The sequence below is a fragment of the Monodelphis domestica genome, chromosome 3 (genome assembly GCF_027887165.1).
Source record: "Monodelphis domestica isolate mMonDom1 chromosome 3, mMonDom1.pri, whole genome shotgun sequence".
NCBI classification, from domain to species: domain Eukaryota; kingdom Metazoa; phylum Chordata; class Mammalia; order Didelphimorphia; family Didelphidae; genus Monodelphis; species Monodelphis domestica.
The window spans coordinates 61,642,949-61,666,509 of record NC_077229.1 but is presented as its reverse complement, the minus strand read 5'-3'; the positions used below and the strand labels follow the sequence as shown (position 1 = coordinate 61,666,509).

Below are 23,561 nucleotides of genomic sequence, written 5' to 3'. Positions count from 1 at the left end.
ATCTCATAGTAGGCACTTAATAAATGCTTGTCCTATTATGTGGTATTTATCTTTCAGAAGCGGCTCCTATCATATTATTCAGAGTAACAACTGTTTATGATTCCCTGACAACCAAGGAGTTGGTCAGGGAGGAAATAATGGGAGAGAAGAAGCCTGGAGGAAAGGAGACTTGGGGGATGGGGAAGAAAGGAGAGACATGGTAGTCACTATCATTCAGTATTTGAAGAGTTGGCATAATGGAGAAATAAAGGATTAGATTTGTTTTTCTTGTCCCTATAAGGAAGAATGAGCAGTAATGGGGGCAAATTACAGAGAGGCACATTTAGGCTCCAACAACTTCCTAACTGATGGAGCTAGCCATCCAGAAGTAGAAGGGAATGCCTTGGGAGGTAGTGAGACTCCTCTACCTGTAGGTCACTAGGCGCAGACTGGAAGATCACTTGCTGGGTGTGTGGGAGTGGGAACTCTTCTTCAGGCAGGATTTTTACTAGCTGACCCCTAGAGATGCCTTTTCCACTCAGCTTTTTCTCTCTGTGCCTTTCTCCTTTCCCCACCCCTCCTTTTTGTCCTCATGTTTTCCCACATTTCATTTCCTCCCCCCTTCCCCCCTTGGCCCTTTCCTGCCTCTGAGGACCAGAAAGATTCATCTGGATATAGTCTAGATTCAGGTTAGGTTTATCCAGTTTGTTGTAACCTCCCCCCCCCCCCAGTTTCACAATAAAGTTTGACTTTAAGAAACAGACGTGTTGTGGCTTCTGTTGTTAAGAGGCCTCCTCGAGGAAAACCCCATGTTTGTTTCTCTTAGGAATTAGCTCCTTGCCAATTTGGAACTGGATTTATGACTTTTAAACTAGGATGTCACTTAACCGGGTGCTTAGCTGTTGCACAGGTTAAAGAACTCTGTTGCCTTTTTCCCTCCCTTCTGTATTCTATTTGTAAACGTCTGCAAACATCTGTTTTAGGTTCAGGGTGCTATACTTTTGGGCAAAGAACTGAGGATTTAGAGCCAGAAGAGCTGGGTTCAGACATGGGACTTGTATCTTACTGCCTTTGGGAAGTCATTTCTCCTTCCTGGGCCTCAGTTTCCCCATCTGGAAAAGGAAGGAATTGAAGTAGAGTGATCTCTAATTTCTCCCACAATTCAGTCCCACAAACTTCTATTAAGTGATTTCTGTGTGCTAGGTAATGGGGATAAGAAGACAAATGGAAGCAGTCACTGCCCTCAAGAAGCTTATATTTTCTTGAGATAAGCCAGGGAGAAACAAGGTATACACAAAGAATCCCTTCCAGGGAATGTATCTGATTTAAACTTTGTATCTCTTCCAGTGGGGTGCATAGAGTTCTGTGCACAGTGAGGATTTAATAAATGTTTGACTGATGAATGAGCAGGAACCAAGTCAGGGGACTTGTTTTGCAGGCAGAGGAATGCAGAGTAGGCAGGGATACCCAGGGCTGGCAATAGAGAATCTGTCCAGGGTCTTGCCCAACACTAAGAACTTTGCATCCCCCGTGGGCAGTAGAAGCAATGAATAACAGAATCAGAGACAGCTAGGTGGTGCAGTGAATAGAGTGCCAGGCCTGAGGTCTAGAAGACTCATCTTCTCTGAATTCGAATCCAGTCTCAGATGCTTACTAACTTTGATCCTGGGCAAATCACTTAATGCTGTTTGCCTCAGTTTCTTCATCTGTAAAATGAGCTGAAGAAGGAAATGGCAAATCACTCTAGTATCTCTGCCCAAAAAAACTCTAAATGGGGCCATAAAGAGTCTGACACCATTAAAGATGACTAAAAACAGTTTTACGAGGTAGGTTTGGAGTGAATAGAAGGAAGAACCAACAATTCACAGGATCCTCAGTTGGACCAGATTGCTTGGAAGGTATTCGGGCAGAGGCTGAATCAATGACTACTTGTCAGGGATACCATAGAGAGGGACTGTGGTCACACATCAAGTCATATAATGTAAAGACTGAGCTGGAAGGCAGCTTAGAGGTTCTCCAGTCCAAACCTCTCATTTTACAGATAATTAATTGTTTGGGTTCACGGAATCACAGAACTGGACTAGATGGCCTCAGGGCCCTTCTGACATAAAAATCTGATGATTTTTCTGCTGCTAACTCTGTTTCCATGATCCCCTGTTTCTGCTAGTCCTGCTACATTTTCCATCCCCATTTGTGTTTGGTTAACAACTTGGAAATGGGGCCTCCTCCATTGATGCAAGACTCTCAGGCAGGGGAGTGCAGTGGAGAATGTGTTAAGTAGGAGTCACCGGACCTGGGTTCAGATTCCAGTGTTGCTGCTTAACCTCTGGTATGGCTTTGGGCAAGTCATGTAGCTTCTCTGGGTTTGAATTTCCTTGCTGTTAAAAGGATCGAATTGGATTGGATGGTGACTGAGAGCCCTTTGAACTTTAAATCTAAGAGAAGTAATGATCTATAAAGCCAGCATGTGATGTGTAGGACTCTGAGGGACTCTGGGAGTCAGCAGGGTGGAACTGCAAGCCAGGAAAGGCCAGGAGATTAAAAAAAAAAACAAACAGGGTCCATTTGACTGTCCGTCAGACTGTCCGTTGCTGTGTGGCCAGCAGAGAGTGAGTATTTTTGTCTGCCTCCTGCCAAGGGTTGAGAAATGGATTGTAATAAGAGCCTCCTCGGCAGCCTCTCTCTTTAGACTGAATGAGACTGTTTTCTCAATTGGGAAACTTTCAATTTGGGTCCCAGTGGGCAAAGTGGGGGCAGTTTCCTTGTAACCCTTCCCCCTCCCCCAGAACAGTTATATGCTCTGGTTGTGCAAGAAAAATTGGGATTCAAGAATGACTGTTGGCTCTGTCTCTCCTAAGCCACCCTGTAGCTTGTTATATGTGCATTGTCTTATCTGATACTCTCAACAACAAGTAGGTGTCATTGTTATCCCCATTTTACAGATGAGGAAACTGAGGTTTAGTAAGTTTGAGTGACCTACTCAGGGTCACACAGCTGGGTAGGTGTCTGAGATGGGCTTCCAATCCTGGTCTTCCCGACTCTAAGGCCCAAGTACCAATCTGTTGCACCCTCAAAAGTTGTAGAGCTGAAAGGACCCTGGTGGAGTCCAGCCTCTCCTTTATTTTACAGATGAGTAAAACAAGGCCTATGAGTGGTGGGGGAGGGAAGAAAAGGACTTGTCCAAGGTCACAAAGACATATAAGTTTTAGAGCTGAGGTCTGATCTGAAGTTTTGTGACTCCAAATCTTGCCCTCTTTCTGCTAATGCCTTCTCTCTGAAGTCTGGTCCAATCCAGCACTGCCTTCCTCTCCCAGTTCTCAGGTTTTCAATCACCTAGTTTTACTGTCTGCAGGGTATTTACTGTAAACCAAATTTAAGTTCCAGAAACTTCTCCCAATCCAGACAGTGTTTTGAGCGCTCACATTTGACAGCAAGTCTGGTTCCTCCAAGCAGCCCCTCCAGTATTGCAGTTAAACTAGTTTGTCCAGAGAGACCAGGGGCCCGCCTTCCACTTTGAGAAACTCAGGAACCTCTGCTCCCAGTCAGGGGCCTCCTCTTTCCCACCCTGCCCCCCCCCCCCCCCTTTCCTGGAAGTGTTGACAAAGTTGATCACTCTTGGATTTTGAATAAAGTCATTCAGGAAAAAAAGGCCTTGGAAACCTGGCCCTGTCTCCATCTCTCTGGGCTCTCACCCTAGGGGGCTAGTGCCCTGGGAAGGAATAGGGCAGGGGAGATTGGGCAGTTTGGAGCTAGGGGGGCTGGTGAAGGGTACATGGGGCTAGAGTTAAGATTGAGCCCAGGCTTGGGGGTGGGGTGGGGAGCTAGGGCAGAGGGGGTTCTCTGTTTAATCCATCTAGCCCGTTTTTAGCCCGGATAGTCAGTTTTGAAGATCTGAGTCTCCTAAAATAATGTCAGTTTGGCATCTGCTGAATGCTGTGATAACAGCATGGTGATACATACTGGATGACCAGCCAGACCTGGCCTCCAGTGGCCTCTTTTCAAAATCAGGTTTTAAAATGTACATTAAAAAAATACACCAGATTTCAAAGGAAACCAATTATTTTGAAATGCAATTATCAAAATTTGTAAAACATATATACAAGGGCCAGTTAGGTGATAGAGTACCAGGTCTGGAAACAATAGGTCCTGGGTTTCAATTTGACCTCAGACACTTGGTAGCTTTGTGACCCTGGGCGCTTATCTTCATTTGCCTAGCACCAGGCAAACCTATGACACAGGGGCTAGAGGGGGCTGCTCCCTTTCCACCTAAGCCTGAGGACATTTCTCACATCACTGACCCCTCTGCCCAGAAGCCCAGTGGGAGCACTTCCTCCCTCCCCTGTCTGGAATAAGACTGAGCATTGCAGTTTGGGCACTTGGTCTTAAAAGGTTCACCATCACTTACCTAACCCTTACCCTTCTGCCTTAGAGTTGTTACTAAAACAGAAAGTAAGGATTCATGGAGGCCAAATTAAAATAAAAAAACAAACAAACAAACAACCTGAGCTGAGGGAGGGATCCTAAAAAAAGCTTAGGAAGGCTGCAGCAGAGGAGAGGGAAACAGTGTCAGGTGAGAGAGACAGGGAACTGACTTGTATTCCCTGTTCTCATCAGGCATCTAGCTTTCAAGAATCCCAACCATTAGAAGCTCCCTAAAGGATCCATCCTAGCAGGATTGTATATATACACTCCGTAGAGCAACTTTAAAACACTATTTAAATGTCACTTGTTACTGCTATTTGCTATCGTCCTTCATTATGTCTTCTGAAGCCCCAAACAAAATCCTCAAACCACTTCCTTTCTAGCCCATATTTATATATATGGTCTGCCTGCCTTTCTCCTTTTGGGAGGTGAGGTATACTGGAGGCAGTTGTGGCCTATGGATATGGATCACTATATGTGATATATCAGAAATGGTTGATAGATTGGTTTTATTGAACAGTTCCTTCCCAGACCAGCCCCTCCTTTCCTTCTTCTTTCCTTCCTTGCCCTTTAAAAAAATTGTTTGACACAAGGGGTTGTCCTCTGGGAAGAGGGATAGTCATACAGGGAGCAGAGGGGTATATTCATTAATGAAGGTTGTATAAAAACAAAATATATGAATAAAAATTAAAAAATAGGGCAAGGGGATTGGACTCAGATCTCTGAGGCCTTTTTCTTTTTCTTTTTGTATTTTTCCAACTACATATACAAACGGTTTTTAATATTCATTTTTAAAAATCGAGTCCCCTTTCCCCTCATTGAGAAGGCAATTTGTCATAGGTTATATATATATGCAGACTTGCAAAACATATTTACATATTGGTCATATTGTGAAAGAAAACATAGACCAAAAAGAAAATATACAAAATAAAGACTGTAAAAAATAGTATGCTTCAATCTGCATTCCAACTCTTATCGGTTCTTTCTCTGGAGGTGGATAGTGTTTTTTCATTATACGTCCTTCTGATTGTCTTGGATCTTTGTATTGATGAGAATAGCTAAGTCGTTCATAGCTGATCATCAGACAACATTGCTGTTACTGTGTATGATGTTCTACTTAGTTCACTTTGTCTTAGTTCATTTAAGTCTTTCCTGGTTTTTCTGAAGCCATCTTGTTCATCCTTTCTTATAGCACAATAGTATTCCATCATGGTCACATACCAGGATTTGTTCATCCATTCCCCAGTGGATGGGCATCCCTTCAATTTCCAATTCTCTAAGGTCCCTTTCAGCTCCCAAACCTGATTCATTGGGTTTGGACCCCAAGGACCTGGGTTCAAATTTCAGGTTAGCCACTTGTGTGACTTTGGGTAAGCCTGTTAATCTCTCTGGGTTTTCTCATCTGTAAAATGAGGAAGTTGGTCTAGGGCCATGGTGGTAAACCTATGGCATGTGTACCAGAGGGGGGAACATGCACCATTGCCCCAGCACAGAAAACACATTCCTAGAAACAGAGGAACATGGGGCTGGGTTGCTCCCCTTCTCCTCTCTGTGGACACCTGGGGACATTTTCACATCACCCACCCCTCTAAAAGGTTTGCCATTGCTGGTCTAGGTCTCTTCTAGCCCTGGAGCTACCAGCTGTATTGGGGTGAATGGATTTCCTGGTCCTCTAAATAGGAAGAACACAAGCCTTTCTTCCAAGGAAACGATGTTGTCCATATTGACTCCTTGGTCTTATGAGCCACAATACTATTGCTAGAGCAAATAGCTATAACTTGTGTCTCAGTGTCCCCACAAGTTTCTCACCCAGTGGAGGAGAACAAGACACTACCGTAGAGTCTGGCTCGATTCTAGGTGTAGCAGAAAGGGGACAAGAACTTCCTAGCTATAGGGACAGGAGTTCATATCTTAGATATTAGGATTTAAACCTAATGAAAGGACCTTTTGAATTATCAAATCTACCCTCCTTGTTCTCCCAGCCTCAGTTTTCTCATCTATAAAAGGGGATGATAATAAGAACACTTACTTCCCCACTTTGTGAGGATAAAATGAGATTATACACACCTTCTCAAACCTTAAAGTGCTATATAAATGCTAGCTATTATTATTACTATTACCACTACTAATTATTGTTATTATATAGATTCTACTCAACTCATTAAAATTTGATTAAGATCTTACTCTGCACCAGGTACTTCATTTGTTTTATAGATGGAGAATCTGAAGCCCTCAGTGATGAAGGAAGGGCCGTGTCCAACGGCCTATGAGGTAGTGATTGGCAGTGCTGAAATTTAAAATCAAGGTCTTCTGACTCCAAACCCTGCATTCTTTCCATTGTACATGCTCCCTTAATTGGAGAAGAAAGAGGAGGGAGGGATTCCCTGAGCTGAGCCTGGAAGAATGGCTGGGTTTTTTATCAGTCTAGCCAGGGCATTCCAGGCAGAGGAAAGATAGTACGGCAGAGGTCCAGATGAGGCTGTGAGTGAGCCTGGTGGGGATTTGGAAGCAAAAATTAATGTTTTCAATAGTAGAAGATTGGATAATAGGGGGGTGGATATTGAATGCTGGGATAGAAAATGTGGATTTCACCTGGCAGATTCATGAGCAGGGGCTTTTATTTCACTTGCAGACAGTAGAATAATAGAACTGATATGTATTAGGCTCCTAGTGGATGTAGAGACCTGTTCTGTTCTATTCTAGGGGAGAGATGTGATAAAAAGTTTGGAAAAGGCATACCCTGCCCTCATGGAATATTTAACTTAATAGAGGAATAAGACGTAAACAGAGATAACTATATATGCGCTATGTTACATGATGAGGAGATATGTAAAATGCTTTGCACACTTTTAAGTGGTATCTAAATGTCAATTATGATGATGACAGTGATGATGATAATTGCATCAGAGAGAAGCTATATTATGAACAGGGAGTGAGAGTTCCCAGAAGGCAGAGTTTTTGGTTCAGCCCAAGTACTTGCTAGTAATTATAGCAGTAGTGAGTTCCTTATCACTGAAGGTATCCAATCAGAGGCAAGATTATCTCTTGTCAGGAGGCAATGAGGGGTTTCCTATATTACAGGTGGGAGGTTGAACTTAAAGACTCTCTGAAAACCTCTCTTTCTCTCTCTGGCATTCTAGGTTTCTGTGGTAAAAGCCACAACTTTGGCAGTAAGTGGAACAAGGCTGTATACTGGACCCTATTTCTCTCTCAAAGCAGCCTTTAGTTACATGTGGGTTTTTTTTTTTTTTTGGCCACCATATCATATGGTTGACTCATTGAGTTGGTGTCCACTGGAACCCCTAGATCTTCTTTAGAAGCATTTTTCTGGCTAGTCCTCTCCCATTTCTTCCATGTGAAGTTGATTTCTATTCCCCATCTTTTCAATCTTTTCCACAAAAATAGCATGAGAAAAATTGTCAAATATTTCACTATAAAATGAAAACACTCCCTTGTATCACCAAGAGAGTAACCCTGTTATATGAGGAAATAAAGTTAGACTGTCCCAGCCTGTTCTTGATGAAATTATGCTAGCAATTATGTTGGGATCACTGCTTCCTCTCCTAGATAGTCACTAACTATCCCTTTAATAATATGTTCCAGAGGAAAGCTAGGTGGCTCAGTGGATTGAGAGCCAGGCTCAGAGATAGGAGATCCTGGGTTCAAATGTGGTCTCAGATACTTTATGGCTGTGCGACCTTGGACAAGTCACTTAACTCTTATTGCCTAGCCCTTATCAATGCATTGTATCGATTCTAAGATGGAAGGTTAGCATTTAAAAACATAATAATACATTCTAGAATTTTACCAGCAATCAAGGTCAAGCTCACTCACTCATAACTTGAGAACTGGATTCTATTACTTTTTTAAAAATCAGGACAATATGTACTTTTCTCTTCTCTTGTCTCTTTCCCATTTTCATTATTTTTCATTACTTTCATTTCTTTTCCCCATTTTTCTTCAACCTGTCTTATTTGATTTTTAAATTCCTTTTTGAGTTCTTCCAGCACTTGAGACCAATTTTTATGTTTCTTTGAAGTTTTGCATGTGGTTCCTTGGATCTCACCATCCCCTGTTGATTCTGTGCTTTCCTCTGTGCCACCATAGAAAATTTTTGAGCATTAGGAGTTTCTTATGCTGTTTGCTAATTTTCCCAGCCTTTCTTTTTCTGTGGACTGGGAATTCTGAAAGCTGCTAATTCTGACTCTTCTGCTGCTGGGTTGCAGGGCTTAGCCCAGTGAACTATTTTGCCCCAGGACTAGATCTTCATCTTCTTCAAATGCAGACTTGAAAGGGCCCAGTGCTAGCTTTGGAGTTCTGGGCCTCTCTGTGGGGCTGGTGCCAGGGCCTAGGACTTCAAGTGGTGGGTCTGAGATGTTCTTTTGTTGGTATAGTCCAGGTACTGGGATCCTGAAGTTAGCCTATGCCCAGTCATGGAACCTGGAGCAGTAGGTGTGGGGTGGGGATCAGCCAGATATCCTCTGTGTGCAGTTTTGCTTCTAGTTTGCCCTTATCCCATGAAAATCAACTTTCTCCTTACCTTTTAAGTTGTATTCAGCAGGAGAACCCCCCTCAGTCTTTCATGCTGTTGGTTTTTGACTCCTGTTGTTTTGAGGCACTTTTTAAAGATTGATTTGGAAGAATTATCAGAATGGTTTCAGCTTTTGCTGCTACTATGATTTTTCAAAGATCTTATCAGTTATAGATAGTGGGTCACCAATCAAATTGAGCCTAAAGTGGTTAGTATCTTGACCTCATCAAGGGCAGCTAGGCGCTTGCTCTTATACCACCTCCCCAGTTATCTTAGGTATCAACTCCTTATTAGTTATTTTTATTCTTTTCTTCCCAATCCCAATCATTCTTCTTGGCAAGAATAACAGAAGCACAATCAGAGTTGGGGAAGAGAGGGAGAAAGGGATGGGAATATGATGGGGTATAAGGGAAGGCCATGTGTGGAAATGCACATCTGTAGTGGTGTTTAAAACACAGAGGGATACATTTGCTCCCTAACAGGTTTATATTTTCGGGGTGACATTTCTAGAAGCCAGAAAGAGTGTATCCATGGTCCAGGACATTTCCCTGGGACTTTTACTAAATGGGATTTTTTTTTTTACCCTTGGGTGGGCCTGGGTTCTAATGTGGCCTCAGACACTTCCTAGCTGGGTAACCCTGGGCAAGTCACTTAACCCCCATTGGCTAGCCCTTACCACTCTTCTGCCTTGGATTGATTCCAAGACGGAAGGTAAGGGTTTTAAAAAACGAGTTTTGACAGCTTTCTAACTGGTCTCTCAGTTTCCAAAGGCTCTCTTCTGTAAGGTAGCCTTCGTAGCATCATCTAAGAAATTCATTCTGATTGCCTGTTTGTGCAAATTTTACCTCCTGATCCTTGCATTCAAGGTCCTTTATTATTTGGCTCCAACCTGTGCATCCTTAGCATAGACTAGTCCCCCTGACACATTCTGAATCAAAATGCACTGTTCTCTGCTTCTGCTTTTCTGTTACCCTGCTCTGTTTCTTTGAATGTACTCCTGTTGCTGCCCAGTCTCCACCTATTACAATTTACCTTCAATTTACCTGCCTTCAGGGCCCAGGTCAGGTGCCATCCATCACCTCCCATAAAGCTTTCCCTTCCTACTCCTACAGAAAGTGATCTCTTTGTACTTTGTCTAGATCTCTCCTTTGTACTTGGGGGATACTATAGAACTTTAGTTAGAATACTGGGCTAGAGGGGGTGGGGCTTCATTCTTGTCCCTTTTCAAACAGTTAATGGCTTTGTGACCCTAGGCAAAATCACTTAACTCCTCTTAGAGCCTCAGTTTTCTTACCTGAGAAATGGGGACAAGCCATTCAATACTTATACATTTCTCAGGAGAGAGCTTTGCAAATCTTATTAAACATGCAAGTCTATAAAACATGATTTATTGTTGTTATTATTATTACCATTGGATAGATCTCACTCTTTTTTGTGTTTTACTTATTTGTATACAATTTTAAAGTCCTAATTGTAAATGCCTTGAGGGCATTTGAAAACCTATCTTTCAAAGCCTTGCTTGGAGCCAACATTAATAAATGTTTATGGATTTGAATCCAAATTTCTTTCAACACTTGGAAGAATTAGCATAAATTATAATATGCTAATGTAAAAGCAGGTGATTAAAGTGATCCCTAAAACCTGTAGCCAATGATAAATAATAACTAGTAGTTCTGTAATATAGTTACACTCATGGCTGTGCAGGCAAATGTTTAACAATAGGCTCATGGGAGTGGGGGAGGGAAGGATGTACCTATGATATACTTTTGAGTTTAATCTACATTTTGAACATTTTCTCCATTGCTTTCTTAAGTCTAGACAGTGAAACAGTAAATCCAGCCGTGATTTGTTGCATTTGCTGATTTCCAAGAGATATTATAGGCTCACACCAAACACTTTACAATCACCATGAATGAGGCAAGCTTTTTGGAATTGGCTCTAGCCCACTCTTGTTTTCCAGGTTCCTTCACATAATATAGTAGGGCTGGAAAGTACCGACCTCTCCATTTCCAGATTTACAGAAAATTAGGGGCTTAACAGGTTGTTACTTTCATTCATTCAACAAACACATATTGGTTTTTTTTTTTACTATGTTTACTATCCCAGATGCTGAAGATGCAAAGAGCAAAACCAGAAGGGTCCCCTGCCCTCAAGGAGCTTATTCCCTAGTGGAATGCAGGCTCTGATCTCTTAGTCCTTCACTATTCAGAACATTTCATGATTTTCCCTGCTACTGGCTGAGCTTTGGATTTCCTTACCAGGCCACTAGTAGTCAGCCAATATTGTTGGGCTAGCTCTGTGTGCCTGATGGCAGCTAGAAATCACCTCAGTAATAAGTAGTTGAGCTGATATTCCTAGATTAAATAATGTTAGGTACAGAACAGACCAGAGGCCATCTAGAGAGGCCTCTCTCATTTAACAGATGAAACTGAAAAAGTAAGTGACTTGTCTAAGGGCCTCCAAGGAGGAATTGACCAAGTCAGGATTAGGTCTACAAATTTATCATTTTTTTTCTGTTGCACCATGCTGCTTAGATTGTGGACCTTAAAACTCAGGTTCTCTGAGTCCAAATCCAATCCTTTTCCTTTTATGCCATCCTTCCAAGCCTAGTAATAGCAGCAGGAATGAATTCTCCCCATATTACTGATGAGAGAACTGAGGGCTCAAAGAAGGAAAATGACTTTCTCAAAGCCATACATTGTGAGCTGGAGATAATCAGAGATGGCTACACAGAGGAAGTGAACTTAGAACTGAACTTTTATAAAAAAAAGATTGGTGGGATTTTGATTGGCAGAGAAGAGGAAGGAAGGGAAGTAAATAAATGGAGAGTATTTTTTGGAGGATGATTAATTTCCTTGTTTAGCTAGAGTGGAGGGCCCTTGCAGGGGAGAGCATAGAGGCAGATTTTGGCTTGACCTAAGGAAGAATGCATTAATAAGAAGATCTGTACCAAAGTGGAATGGGCTACCCTAGAAGAGAGTAGGTCTCCCTTCACTGGAGCCCATAGGATCATAGATTTTAGAGCTGGGTGGGATCTTAGAGGTCAGCAGATCCAACCCCTTCAATCCACAGATAGGGAAACTGAGGTAGAAGTAGAGCAAATTGTCCATGGTTACATGGCTAGTAAGTGCCTGATAGGGAATATGAATTCTGTTCTCTTTGCCTAGCAGACTGGATATGACCACTTGGATGCTGAGATAATTTTTACTGAGATACCAGTTGGACTAGATAGATGGTTCAAAATTCTTGCCCCTTCTGAGATCTAGGATTCTATGAAGTGGTCAGTCATGTTTATTCAAACCTAACCTTATTTGAAGGCAGGGTTGCAGAGTAGTTAGAGTTCTGGGCTTGAAATTAGGAAGATCTGAATTCAAATCCTATTTCAGATACTATTGCTGGGTGACTTCAGACAAGTCACTTAGCCTTAGTTTGCCTAGGTTTTCTCCGTAAAATGAAGATCATAATAGCATTTACCTCCTAGGGTTGTTGTGAGGATCAATTGAGATAATAGTTGTAAAGTGCTTGGCACAGTGCCTGGCACACAGTAGGTGCTGTTATATAAATGCTAGCAATTATTATTATTAAGTAACTATACATACTTGGAAATTAGGAGACTGTCTTTATTGAAAACAATCTTTGATTCAGATCCTTTCTCTTTCTCATGTATACCTAGCTTTCTAGTGTATCCCATCCTATCATAGCCTTCCAAATAACTTTATTTCTTATGTTATAGGATAGTAGGGAGGCAGTGTGATAGCCATGTTTCTCACTCAGTGTGGGGGTGATAAGAGGGGCAAATGTGAGCTGTACTAGGTGCAAGTCCCTGGGCTGTCAAACTTTCCTTGCTTATCAAAGTAGGAGAAGAGAAAAATACTTTGTAGGCGTTTTTGGGTGTGTCACCCTGCCTGTCCAACAGTTGACGGGGCTGCTCAAAGAGACAAGGTGTGGCCAGCCTTGCTTATTTGGATGTGATGGTGGGCTGGGGGAAGCCTGTTTTTTTCTGTAATTTTGGGCATTTGAAGAAGGGACTGTGTTCTGGATCTGAGGATTCAGGAGCTTAAAAAAATCTTTTAAACCCTTACTTTCTGTCTTGGTATCAGTTCCTAAGACAGATGAGTGGCAAGGGCTAGGCAAATGGAGTTAAGTGACTTGTCCAGGGTCATACATTTAGGAAGTATTTGAGGCCAGATTTGAACCTAGGACTTCTCATCTCTAAGCATCCTGTGCAATTATTAACATTCATTTTTATTTTTTTATTCAAAGATATTTTATTTTCCCAATTACTTGTAATAACAATTTTCAATGTATGTTCTATCTGAGGTCAAATTTGAACTCAGATCCTCCTAACTCCAGACCTAACACTTGTATCCACTTTGCTACCTACCTGCCCTGATTCAAGAGTTTTAAATTCCTTCTAAGCAGAGAAACAGCATTTTGATGTCAAAGGGGGAAGTTAAAAATCCCAACTAGAGAAGATCCTCTTTATTATCAAATGTGAAACATTGAGCAAGAATTCAGGATTTGATTTCCAGGAAAGGGGTTCTTGCATTAAGAGGGGGTTGGGTGAGATGAACTTTAAGCTCCCTTATAGTACTGAGAGTTGAAGGTCCTAAGATTCTCAGACTTCTCACTGTCTACCCTGTTCTGGCCTTCCAATTCATTTGGGAGGCCAAAGACGTGACTTATCAGTTGGCAGCAAGCATCAAAGGATCTAGCCCTGGAAGGGACTTCAGAGGGCATCCCACTTACTCCAAGCCCTCCTTTTGTAGATGGAATATAACAGACACGTAAGCAGCTATTAAGTGTCAAGCACTATGCTAGGCACTGGGGAGACAAAGCCAAATGGAACCGTTTCTGCCTTCAAGGAGCTTCCTTTCCACATATGCATAGAAAACCACATGGGAAATCTATCCAAAGTAGGTCCAAAATGGGGGGGAAGGACACCAGCTAGAGAAATGGCTCAGGATAGGTTTTTTTCTGGGAGGTGACACGAGCTGAATTTTAGAAAGGAAGCTAGAGAATCAATGATGTGGAAGTGAGAGGGAGTGTATTATTCTGTCTGGTGTGTGAATGGGAGCAAGTCACTTGAACATTGTCTGCCTCAGTCTTTTCCTGTGAAAAAAAATGGGGATCATAATAATAGTTCCTGCCTCCCAGGGTTGATATGAATATCACATGAGATCAGAGATAAGATGCTGTATGGATTTTAGCTATTATTATTATTTGAGGGAGAAAGCCTGCAAGGTACAGAAAAGAATGAGAGAAGCAGCAAGCAGGGCAATTTGACTGGAACTCTCTGTGGGTCCAGTAATGTGCATTAATCCTAGAGAGGTAGCTTGAAGCCAGATTTTGAAGAGCCTTAAAATCCACACAGAAGAGTGTGTAATTTATTCCCCAAGGCAATAGGGAGACACCAAAGCTTCTTGAGCAGGGGAATAACATTGGAATATTGCTTTGGCAGTTGTGAGAAGGATGGATTGGAGAGAGGAGGGCCTGAATAAAGGGAGTCTAATTAGGAGGCTTTCACATGGTTTGGGTGAGAGGTGATTGGAACCCAAGATAAGCTGGTGGCTGGCTGGAGAGAAAGGAATGGTTTGGAGAGAGATTGAAGAGGTAACTTGGCACCTGGTGGCATGTAAAATGAGGCAACTCACATGACTTTCTGAAAGACACACAGGCAGTGAGTAGCAGAGCTGGGACGGGAACCTATATCCTCTGACCCTAACTTCAAGGCTCTTTCCTCTTCCTCCTGTGAGAAACCAAACCCTTCTTGTTGCTCGAAATGGTTGTACTGGTATTTACAGTGACTGACTCCTTAATATTTGCATAGGGCTTTACTGTTACAAAGCCTTTTTCCCACCCATGATCTCATTTCATCACATGCTCAGAAATATTTCCATTTGGTAACATACGTCAGTGAGACAATCACATTTGATACATAGAATCTTGCTACGTATGCTCCCTTTATACAGTTGTAGAATTTAGAGCTGGCAGGGACCCTGAAGTCCTTCCCAGACCCTTTTGTCTTTCAGAGGAGGAAGGTGACATCCAGAGAGAAACTCTGTGACTTGCTCAGAGTTACATGGAAAATAATTTGAAGAGTTGGAGTTTGAACCCAGGACCCAGAGAATTTCAGAGCTAGCAGGGACCACTGCAAAAGGCATCTGTCCAATTCCTGCCTGAAAAAGAATTCCTCCTCCCATCCATATCATTTACTAGATGAGGAAACTGAGGTCTAGGGAAGTAAGTGACATGCTCAAGGTCACCCAGGTAATGTCATATTTGAGATTTGAACACAGGTCCTCAGACTCCAGAGATTACTGTATCACCCTGCCTCCTCTCATTCTTGACAAGTGATCATCCACCTGCAAAGAGCAGTAAAGGCTCTAAAAGTAATACTATGATTATCAGTAATAATAATAGCCAACATTTATATACTGATTTAAGGCTTGCAAAGCACTTTCATCCTCATGTCAACCTCATGCCTATAAGGTAGATCTTTCCAGGTGAGGAAACTGAAAGTAAGAGTTAGGCATTACTCTCCATCCAAGCTAGTTTGGTGTTTAGAAAGACTAATATACATGGAAGGCCTAGGTTTGAGTTCCTCAAACTCTTAAAAGCCACATGACCTTGACCGAGTCTTTTCTTCCCTCTGAACCTCAGTTTCTTCAACTCTAAAATGAGTGCCACCTTTACCTGAGATCTTTCCTAATTCCTCCCTCCAAGGGGTAACAGCCTACCTTGGATTTATTTTAACTGTATAAAATATATACAAAATAATTTCTCTGGGCACTATGTGCCAGACACTGTGCTAGCTCTTGGGGATACAGGGACAAAAATGAAACAGCTCTTGACCTCAAGGAGTTTATATTCTACTAGGGGAAATAAGTTAGCATAAAGGTTAGCATAAAAATGCTGTAAGGGTAGAGAGTGAGTCACTTGGGTCTTTTATCCCCAGCTCCTAATGTGGTGATTAACATGTAGCAGGCTTAATAAATGGTTGGGTTTTTGTTTTTAAAAACCCTTACCTTCTCCCTTAGAGTCACCACTGTGCATTGGTTCCAAGGCAGAAGAGTGGTAAGGGCTAGGCAATGGGGGTTAAGTGACTTGCCCAGGGTCACACAGCCAGGAAGTATCTGAGATCAGATCTGAACCTTCCATCCTGGCTTTCAATCTGTTGAGCCAACTAGTTGCTCTCAATAAATGATTATTGATTGAGGACCAAATGATTAATGGCCATAGATCTTCTGTCTCTTCCCCTCTACCCACCCACCCTTTGGATTATACTCAGCTAGCCATTTTATAGCCTCCCCTTGTTCCTGTTCTCTAATAGAAGAGATCTTTGAAAGATCAGAGATTTAGACCTAGAGGGGATCTTAGAGGCATTCTAGTCCACTCTCCTTATTCTTTAAATGAAATCAGAGAGATGTAGTCACTTGTGGGGAAGCTAGGTGGTACAGTGGAAGGGCATTGGGCCTGGGAAGACTAGCATTCGAATCCAGCCTCAGACACGTTCTAACTGTGTGACCTTGGGCAAGTCACCTCCCCCGTTTGCCTCAGCTTCCTCATCTGCCAAATAATCTGGAGAAGAAATGGCAGACCACTCTAGTATCTTTGTCAAGAAAACCCCAAAAAGAGTCATGAAAAGTTGGACACAACTGAAATGATTGAACAGCATAGTTACTTGTCCAAAGTTACACAAGTGTAAAAGGTTAGTGAGGAAGCCAGATCCTCAGTTTGTTGCTCTTTCCATGCACCATACTGTCTGGGGTCCTTGGTACCTCATGTACTGTGCCTTACACATATCAAAAGCTTAATAGATGATCGTTGAATTCAACTGAGGTCTTGTGTCCAAGGGCTAGTGCTGGGTCCAAGATGTGCAGGGGGGGAGGCAGTGCTTCCCAAAGTGTTGAGGTGGGACAGCCCACCCACTGCGCTCCTCTAGGTCTGGCCAGCAGGTCAGCTGGTGCTCTCTTCTTCCGACTTAGAACATATGGGTAACAGCATGGAGACTAGTCAGTGTTTCCTAGAAGGAAGTCCCAGTTGTGAGCCCTATTTACAAATGTCAACATTAAGTCCAATGGGGACTCTTGGCTTTTGAGTGGTAGAGCTGGAAAAGTGGTTGGCAAAGAGAAGGTCCTGTGAGTCAGTGGAGAATTAGTGATAACAGGTGTTTGGTTTGAAAGGGTTTGAAAGCAGTAGACTTGCCTTTAATGACTTCAATAAAAAACTGGGGTTTGTGAGCTGGGCAGGGCTGGCCCTCCCTTTTCTTGTTAATTAGGTGTTGTGTTCTGTGGTGGTGACTGCAGTTACCCACAGGGGCCAGTCCTGGGGAGGGGCATCAGGGCTCTTCCCCAAAGAGTGGTCAGGTGGGTGGAGGATTGGGGCAATAAGTGAACCAGTATGCTCTAGATAGAAACCCGAGGAGTTAGTATTCAGTGCAACAAGGTCCATGCATGTGGCAAGAAGGATGTAGAGTGCCTGGGAGATGCTCAAGCCATTAAGTAAGGAGAGCCACACTATGTAAGTGAATACTTCTGACCAGAAGAGCACAGCCTGTTAGGTCTGAGGCCCCTTGGTTCTAGCCATTAGGAAGTCTCTTCTGAAATCTGTGTTCTGACTTCACTGCATTTCCCCTCAACCAAGGCCATGGGCTGTGCAGTGTTGTTTTTAAATTTTTTAAGAAGCCATCTTTTGTTTTTACATGACCTTCATTTTCAAGTAGAGTCCTCCCCCCTCTCCTGCCCAGAGAGGCATCCTTTATCTCAAAGAAATAAAAAAGAAAGAAGGGGAAAGCCACTTAGCACAATTCACACACACACAGTAGCCCAGGCTGGCAGTCTATGCACTTGGTCCAATGCAGGACCCGACTTTGAATGCTTGCTCTGCCCATTACCTGGGTGACCTTGGGCAAACGAGCCCACCTCTCACTTTTAGTTTCCTTTCTAGGGAATGACGAGATTGGACTAGATGATCTTGGAAATTCCTTACAGTCCCAAACCTGGTTCCATACCCATGCCCCCTCACCTTGGAAAGGAAGGGAGGAAAATGTGCAGTGTTCATAAAGTGGCACAGCCTTGATGGTGGACCAGCCTCTGGCCCCCGGGATCCTGCCTTCAGCCTATGGGTGTAGAGAATAAGGGTCCACAGAATAGGCAGATACAGTCTTCCTTTTTATTTGGAATTGTAGTTGTAGTGGAAACATGGGATTTGGAAGTAGAAGACTTTGGTTTGGAAGACACAAGTTAACTGTGTGACTTTGGGCAATCTCTGGGACCCAATCTTCTCACCTATAAAATGAAGGAGTTGTACTGAATGATCCATAAGGTCCTTTTTTAGCTCAGTTGATTTGGTCATGTTGACAAAGATATTGGAGTGGTTTGCCATTTCCTTCTCTAGCTCACTTTACAGATAGGTAAACTGAGGCAAATTGCGTTAAGTAACTTGCCCAGGATCATACAACTGAGAAATATTTGAAGTTGGATTTGAACTCAGGCTTTCCTGCCTCTAGGCCCAGTTCTCTATTCACTGCTACCCTTTCTAGAAGGCCCACTACAGTTGACTCCACCATTTTCAACTACTTCAGCCAATCCTTGTGGACTGTGGTGTGGTCTGTAGCACCTTCCCCATGTTGGTCAACTCTCTTCTGGGCCACTATTATATGCAGATGATAGGACTGGGTCCTGGGGGAGATCATGCAGCCCTCCCTCTCAGGTTGCTCACAGGCTGGTGTAGGGAGGGGTAAGACTGGAGTCCAGTTCATCCTCATACTATCCTGCAGGTGAACTACTCGAGAGAGGTGTAGGCTGGCCCCTCTGTGCCCACTCGAGAGCAGAGAAGGGAGAGGAGCTGAGTTAGCATCCCTCAGGAGGTGTAGTCACGATTTGCTCCAGACTTGGGTAGAGGAGCCAGAGAAAAATCTCCATTCTTATGAGGAAATCACGATTACAAGAAGTGTGTGACCAGAAACTCCTGTTCCTGCAGGTGTGAGAAGGGGCTTCTCCATGAAGATAATGCATTGTGATCATAGCTGGTAGCATGTCTCTGACCCTCCCTGAAAATCTGCAGTAGCTCCCTGTGAACTCCAGGGTTAGATGGAAACCCCTCAGATTGGCATTAAAACCTCTGACAATCCAGCTCTCCCACCTACCTTAAACATCAGAGAATCGTAGATTTAAAGCTGGATGAGACCTCAGAGGAAGAAAGGAAGGAAGGAATAAACATTTATGTAGTACCCCCTGTGTGCCAGGCACTATGCCAAGCCCTTTTTGCAAACATTATCTGATTTGATCCTCACAACAACCTTATGAGAAAAGGGCTGTTATTCTTTTCATTTTACAATTGAGAAACTGAGGCAGACAGAGGTTAGGTGATTTGCCCAGGGTCAAATAGCTAGTAAGGATCCGAGGCTGGATTTGAGCTCAGGCCTTCCTAACTCCAGGCCCAGTGCTCTAGGCACTGCAACACCTATCTACCTCAGTTTCCCCTCCTGTCCAGTGGGGAAAGGCAGTCAGACTCCATGTTTTTCAAGGACTGCTCCACCTCCCCTAGAATGTGACCACTTTTGTAGTCATTCACAACTTCCTTTGGAAGCTGCTCTGCTGACATGGCCCTAATTGAACCATCTCTTTGCCTGTGAATCTATTGTTGTTAATGGTGACCAGACCTTGGGCTGCCCTGCTCTGGCTCAGGGTTTTTTCTGTCGGGATATTTGGGTGGAGAGGGGAAGGGAGGAGAGGCCAGCAGACTTCCCTCCATGGCATTCAGAGTGGGAGGCCTGGGCAAGTTTCCTTGCAGCCTGGTAAGTGAGATGTACAGTGGCATTTCTACTCTCTTTCCAATTTGCCTTCTGGCATAGCAAGTTCTGGGGAGCTGGCTTCTGAGAAGTAACTCTCCCTTTGAACAAACTTGAACTCAGAGAGCTGGGGAAAGTTCACCTGGGCATTCCATCACGAGCAACTCACTAGCACAAGCTGGTGGCTGGTGATGGGCGCCTGGAGATCTTCTTAGCTGCTCAGAACATGGGCCACCATCCATTCCATCACCCTCCTCCAAGTAGAGTGGGTAAAGAAGCCCCTGAATATAACTTATGAAGCTCTCTTCTGCCCAGGGCAGCCCCGCCACCTACCATTGCTCAACAGCATGCTTCCTTGTAATCCCACTGCACTAATTACATAATGGGAGCTGAGGGCTCTGCTGGGTTTTGTTTTGTTATAATCTGCTGGCAGATTCTGCCACTTAAGTGTTTATCTTTCTCTCCTTAAGCTGTGGTGAAAAGAGCATGAGGCTAGCAGCTAGAAGATCCAAGTTCTAGTCCCAGCTCCTCCTTGAGTTGGCATTTTCTTCTTCCTTTTTTTTAGACCCTTACCTTCTGCCTTAGAATACTGTGTTTTGGTTCTAAGGCAGAAGAGGGGTAAGGGCTAGGTAATGGGGTTAAATGACTTGCCCAGGGTCACACAGATAGGAAGTGTGAGGTCAGATTCAAACCTAGGACTTCCCATCTCTAGGCCTGGGTCTCACTGCCTCGTCTTCTTCCTTTTTTTTTTAATGGAAAAGACATTGAAATGTAATAAAAAAAGTGAACAAAAAATCTACTTCTTTTCCTTTCTCCTCCTTCTATGGGGGAGGGGAGACAAAACTTTTGTACCAAATATGCATAGTCAAACAAAACTAGTTCATACAGTGGCTATATCCTTTGGCATCATGGTTGACCATTTTGAGCTGGCATTTTTAGAGATCTGGTCACAGCTTTCCTTTGATCACCAACCCTCAGTGACTCTCTTGGTCTTTTTGTGCCCTTTGGTGGCCTTTTGTTTTCTCTGGACGACGTTCACAAAATCACAGATCTACAAGGATATGGAAGTAGCATAGCCATGAACATTGGCTAGGACTAGAGGAAGTAAGTTTGAATACTGTCTCTGGTGGTTATTCCTTGTAGGACCTAGGACAAGTCACTTAACTCCCTGGGCCTCAGTTTCGCCATAGGTAAAATGAGGGGGCTGGCCAAGATGTCTTCTGAAGTCACTTCTAGCTCTAGGTATAGGCTCCCATGTCTAACCCAGGTTTTCTGAATCTCCAATTTGTGGGTCTCAGATTTTTTAGTCTTGGGTGGTCTCTGTGTTTTGGTAGATGTTTCACAACTGTCCCTCTTTGAAAGTGTCCACAATACATTTTAAAAATTAATCTGATTATTAAAATTTTCTGCATCACTTTCTAAAGTCTAGACAATCAACAAAGCAATAAATCAAACCCTGATTTGTAGCATTTGCTAATTTCCAAGGTATAGCTCACTGAAACTCAACAGTCAGTAGAACTGGTCTAAGCCAGTTCCGCCACATCCCTGGTTCAGGACCCTTTACATTCTTTTTTTTTAACCCTTACCTCCTGTCTTAGAATCAGTACTAAGTATCGATTCCAAGGCAGAAGAATGGTAAGGGCTAGGCAGTAGGATTAAGTGATTTGCCCAGGGTTACACAGGGAGGAGGTGTTTGAGGTCACATTTGAACCCAGGACCTCCCATCTCCAAGCATGGCATTCTATCTGTTGAGCCATCTAGTTGCCCTGACCCTTTACATTCTTCAAAATTGTTGAGACTATTCCAAAGAGGTTAAGTTTTTCTGGGCAATATCTATTGATACTAGAAATGAAAATAAATCAATTCATTTAAGATACCAGTAATCGCTCCATGGCATGTTAACATTAATGACATTTTAAAATGAAAAAACAACACTCCATTTTCCAAAACTAAAACATTTATTGAGAAGAGTGGGTTGTTTTCTATATATGCAAATCAATTTAGTGCCTGGCATTCTGGAAGACAGCTGGATTCTCCTCTCTGCTTCTGCTTTCGATTTGTCACATTATGTTGTTTTGGTTGAAATATATGGGGAAAAGCTGGCCTCATACAATTAGGTAGTTGGAAAAGGAAGGACTATTTTAATAGGCAAATAATGTCTTAATATTATTACAAAAATAATTTTAACCTCAAAGATCCCTGATCTGTAGTTTAAGAACCCTCATAGCTCTGTCTTAGGGACTTTGAAAGGTCTGAGAATCATATTCTAAGAACCACTGACCTACCCCCATGTTGCCCAGTTTAATTTCAGAGACTGGAAATGACCTCATGTGACTTTAACCAAATCACTTAACCTCCTTGGACCCTCAATTTTCCTCATTAATACAATAAGGCAAAAGGGCACAGTTATAAGATCTCTGACTTTGAGGACCTGGTTTCACATCTCAATTCTAATCCCTTTTGACTTTGTGACCTTGACTAAGTCACTGTTCTGTAAAAGAAGGGGATGGGCTTGATGGCCTCTGAATTACTTTCTAGCTCTAGCTAGCTCTTTGACCGTAGGATTACTTGAATGTTATTAAAAAGCTCTTAATTCTTGGGTTCCTTCCATAACACACCTTTTGGTAAAGTGCCCTCTTTGTCTTCCCTTTTCCTATAGTGTGCCCAAGTATGGACATCCGGAATAACCTCACCCAGCTGAACATGCTGGAGCGCTGCTCTGTCATTGAGGGCAGTTTACAGATCTTGCTGATGTTTAAAACAAAGCCTGAAGATTTTCGGGACCTCAGTTTCCCCAGACTTACTATGATCACAGAGTACTTGCTGCTCTTCCGAGTGTATGGGCTTGAGAGCCTCAAGGACCTTTTCCCCAATTTGACGGTCATTCGTGGGTCCCGCCTCTTTTTCAATTATGCCCTGGTCATCTTCGAGATGGTCCACCTCAAGGAGATTGGCCTCTATAACCTGATGAACATCACCCGTGGGGCTGTACGCATCGAGAAGAATAATGAGCTGTGCTACTTGTCAACCATTGACTGGTCTCAGATCTTAGACTCAGTGGAGGACAATTATATTGTGGATAACAAAGATGGCAAAGAAGAATGTGGGGACGTCTGCCCTGGGGCAGTGAAGGGAGTCAACAGCTGCAAGTCCACCGTGATCAATGGCCAGTTTATTGAACGGTGCTGGACCCACAGCCATTGCCAAAAAGGTAGGAATCTGGGTTCAGTTCTTCCTTGTTATACTTGAAGGGCAGTGTAGTGGAAACAGTGTAGCCTCGAGGTTGGTTCAAATCTTACCTCTGGTACTTGCAGACTTAGATATTTTCTGATCTCAGTTTTTTTCTCTCCCAGTTTTGATATTCTGTATTCTAAAGGCCTGCCCAGCCCTGACACTCTCTGGTCTAAGTTCCCTCCTTTCAGCCCAGTCTCTGCTCTAAAATCCAGCAAATTCAATCAGGATCATCGCTACTCTCTGGAGCCAGAGTCATCGAAGAGCTGAGTTCAAGCTCTGGCTCTGACATTATCATCTTGGCTGTATGACCTTGAGTCAATCACTTACCTTTTTAGGGTTCCCGGCAACTTTTCTAAGACCACAGCTCCTGAGAAGAAGCTGACTCAGAGTAGTAGAGGGAGCCTTCTTACTGAGAGCTCCTTGGACCGATGAAATCTCAAAGTCAACCAACAGTTCTACCTCTTCCTCCTCACCTTCCCTTTCAATCCATTTGTTGCTGGGGGGAGAGTTGTATAGAGGAGGAATTCTATAGTCTCCTCAGAGAGTTTACACTCCAATGGAAGAGGGCTGGGGGAAATACCACATAAATAGGATCCTGGG

The 23,561-nt window shown here is 43.1% G+C and overlaps 1 protein-coding gene across 4 annotated transcripts in view; it reads left to right on the top strand.

Annotated features, from left to right (window-relative positions):
• INSR (insulin receptor) overlaps nt 1-23,561 on the top strand; it is a 162,326-nt gene that overhangs the window by 3,292 nt on the left and 135,473 nt on the right. For all 4 annotated transcript variants that reach the window (XM_007489570.3, XM_007489569.3, XM_007489568.3 and 1 more), the window contains exon 2: nt 22,387-22,938. In XM_007489570.3, the coding sequence (XP_007489632.1) occupies nt 22,387-22,938 (552 nt within the window). The remainder of the gene's footprint in view (nt 1-22,386; nt 22,939-23,561) is intronic.